Source organism: Cynoglossus semilaevis, unplaced genomic scaffold (genome assembly GCF_000523025.1).
Source record: "Cynoglossus semilaevis isolate Cse_v1.0 unplaced genomic scaffold, Cse_v1.0 scaffold1092, whole genome shotgun sequence".
NCBI lineage: Eukaryota > Metazoa > Chordata > Actinopteri > Pleuronectiformes > Cynoglossidae > Cynoglossus > Cynoglossus semilaevis.
The window spans coordinates 257,249-260,861 of NW_007585120.1; the positions used below are offsets into that span (position 1 = coordinate 257,249).

Here is a 3,613-nt window from a genome sequence, read left to right on the forward strand (position 1 = left end):
TATCAGGTGACATCTGTAGGAAAACAGGAGCACACCAGCAGAAAATGTTGTAAAAAATTATACAAACCTGTGTCTATTCTGTCTGTCAACAATCTGAAGCTGACTTCCTCTAATAGTGCTGCATGGCCCACATGCAGCTCCATCGTGACCTCAAGGCTGCCCAGACTGAGAACTCCAGAACAAGAACGCAACATTCACTGTAGCCTAGCAACATGCTTCCCACAATACATCCCTTGAGTTGTGTCGTGAAGTGTTAGCAGTTCACCATAAACATTATCTACTAAAATCATCAGTTAAAACCTGCTTGAAATAAGAAATACTTTGAAGTACTGAAAACATTCAATGTTTTTCAATGCATTATAAATTTTGATCAAAATTTTGTAGCTGCTTGCTGTCAATTAGCCAACATAAATGCACGTTGAAAATCTGGCCAAACTAAATATAAAATAATCCCAGATCGAAAGCATGCTTAGAGACTAGTTAGGATTTTTACTATTCAGAAGGCTCACATAAAAGATTGATTCCTGTCACGGTTATAAAACCTTGAACTTTTAAGGTCTTTTAAACGAAAGGGCTGGGACACACTGAGAGACTAACTTGTTGGAAATTACCCATCTTTGGGTTTAAACCCAGGTGTTGATGACCATAATAGACCATACCAGGGGAACAAGTTAGAACCCAATCAGACCTTTGTTCCACTGACCTCCCAGAGGAACACTTTAAAATTTTGGTTTATATTACTCACTGGATCACATTGCTGCTGTAGTTGTGATTAAGTTTACACAGGCAACTGGGACTATACTTTCTCAAAGGAGCTGTTCTACTCCGAGTAAGCACTTTACTCTAAATTAACCTTTGAAAGCTAACTCTGTGGCTGCCGTTTAGTCAGTAAAACTGAAGCAGATCTAACTGACCCACGAGAGAAGATAAGAATACATCAGAGCTGATCTGTGATTATGGTGTTCAGTCTGTGCAGCAACACACACTGAACACTGAACCACAGCAGGTCTGAGTCATAGGACTTTGAACAGCAAACAAAACAGAGATGTTTTGCTGTACCTGCTGACAGGAAGACTCCAGAAAAAGCAGGATGTGATAAAAAAAAACATGGTTAATGATTTGTTAGAAATAAAATCTAATTTACGAGTCTAAGGATAACAGTGTTTCTAAGATTCAGACAAAGACTAAATTGAGGAGAAAGATGTAATTTAATTTAAAAATATATATCAAGTGTTTTTATAAAATAATGTAAAATCCTAAATGTTTTAATTTGTTAATCTACGCTTCATGTAGTCACATTTAGCAATAACAGGTGGACTTGTATTGCAACACACACAAGGCCCCAGAAATCACACACATACTTTTTACATTACATTTAACCTCAAAACCTCAAAACTTTTTCACCTGCTTCCAGAGCGACGTGCCCTAAAGTGCCTTACAGTTTTTGCACTCATCTCTATACAAAAACCCTTTGATCAAGAACCGTTGTAGAATTAACCTGTGTGCCGTGCACTAATTTTCTGTCTTAATGCCTACGACCTTCTGTTCCGTTACCCTGCTTCGTTTTCAAACTATACATTGCAAATAATATTTATATGAAGTAAAACCAAGACAGTGATGGCAAACAATGATTAAATTTTTCAGACAACATTTGCTGGATTTATTTTACCAAAGAAAGTTTATTTTCTGCGTGACAAATGAATAATGAACGTCAACACGTGAATTTAACAAGACTTTAATTTTTTTTTCTTCAAATGATGTACACACAACAAACAAAATCGTAATCAAAAATATTTGATTAAAGTTTTTTTTTGTCAAACAGCATTTCATATGACTCAGCTGTCACTACACACAGACACACACACACTTAGATCACACAGCCATCACAGTCTGCAGTGTGTCAAAGTAGATGGGGTGTGTGCATACACACACACAAAAACAAAAAAAAGACACACATACGGTAGCGTCGACAAAGGGCCCGAGTGAAATGACTCTGTGTAATTAATCAGTAGGGAATAAGAGCAGCGGCAGCAGTGTTGTCCTGGCATGTTGTTTTACCCCTGCTTTATCTGTGTGGGCTTCCCACATATACACTTATTATTCACCAGTGTTACCACACCGTGATGTCACATAGACAGCATGACCTCACCTGAGGCTTCATCTTAGGTGGCCATGGAGCTTAAATAGCAGAGATGAGAAGGATGAGATTCAAAACGAAAAATAAAGTGGCAGAACAGTCAGGTCACTGACACACTTACACCTGAGCTCAGTCTGTCACTCTAACAACACTAATAACACAGCCCACAAAACCCTGGAATGACTAAGTCAGACAGCAGTGGACAACTGCTGCTTATCACTGTACTGATGTAAAATGATAAGAAAACACACATCTCGACTTGAGGACGCTTAAGAAAACTCTACAAGGACAAAGACAGCAGTAACATAGTTTGTACTTGTCTCTCCTGCAAACCAGACAATTCAATCCAAGCAGACAGAGGGAGGAGGACGGAGATTTAAATCTGCATTTTTACACTGCATTTAAAATGAAAACAAACCCCGTAAATAAATATGCCCTTGGTGATGCCTCATCTGCTGATTGCAGACGCTAAAAATAGATAGTAATGGTAATTTTCTGGAAGTGAGGCCAGATACTGATTAAGGAGCCTCATGCAGAGAAGAAGTCTGGAGAACACGAGTCATTCAGCCTAAAATATTGAAGGTCACAACAGAATGGCTCAGAGACCGGAAAGAGGAGGTGGAGATGGAGGAGGAAGAAGGCTTCACTCAGGCCATTCATAACCAGTGAACATTCTTCATGTTCATGTCATGATCTGACCAGTTACGAAGAATGAACCAGGGAAGAGATGTTGATTCAGAATGAGACAGTTACACATCCTAAATGAACATGTGAAAGAAAATACAGATGCTGTCTGTACGACTGAGGCAGCAGAGAGTGGTGAGAGGAGACTGAGGGCAGCAGGTGGTCGGTGTAGGGTCATTTTCTTTAGTTCTTCAGCACTGCCTCGTAGCTCTGGAACACACACTGTGAAACCTCCGGAGCTCTGCACTTCAGAGAGACCTGCAGAGAGGACAACGTAACATAATGACCGATAAACCATAGACAACTCACATTTAAACATATAGGGTCACCTGTACCATCCCTTAATATGGCACTTTTTGTTTTCTTACTGGCAGAATAAAACTTATGACATCTTAAACATATCGCTTCACCATAAGAATAAAGTCACTCTATTTGAAAGTTCTATATATGCTAATTTTAATCCAATAGGGCAGCTTTGGGAGGCAGTGGAACAGTAGAAAATTATCATACATGGAGTGGACGTAAATAAAGACGGTAAAACTGCAGCAACGGCAGAAGTTAAGTAACAATCAGCCAAGTTAGCATAATTCTAAACTTTTCCACATTTGTGTTGCTTTATGGCCAAATATTTGTTGAATTTAAAGGCATTCACAAGTATAATCATGTTAAATTTTCAACTAATTAATTAATCTTCATCAGACAAATGTCTGACAGGCATATTGAACCACCAGCCAGAGTTCATTGTGAGAGTTTGTGCATATTGTGTCGAAATATGGCAGTAAAATTGGCAAA

General features: G+C 38.7%; 1 protein-coding gene across 1 annotated transcript in view; it reads right to left on the minus strand.

The window, feature by feature from the left end:
- Positions 1-1,655: 1,655 nt before the first annotated feature.
- LOC103398658 (AP-1 complex subunit beta-1) overlaps positions 1,656-3,613 on the minus strand; it is a 25,928-nt gene continuing 23,970 nt past the window's right edge. Inside the window, exon 24 of the mRNA XM_025053721.1 lies at positions 1,656-3,079. Within this exon, the coding sequence (XP_024909489.1) occupies positions 3,005-3,079 (75 nt within the window). The 3' untranslated portion in view covers positions 1,656-3,004. The remainder of the gene's footprint in view (positions 3,080-3,613) is intronic.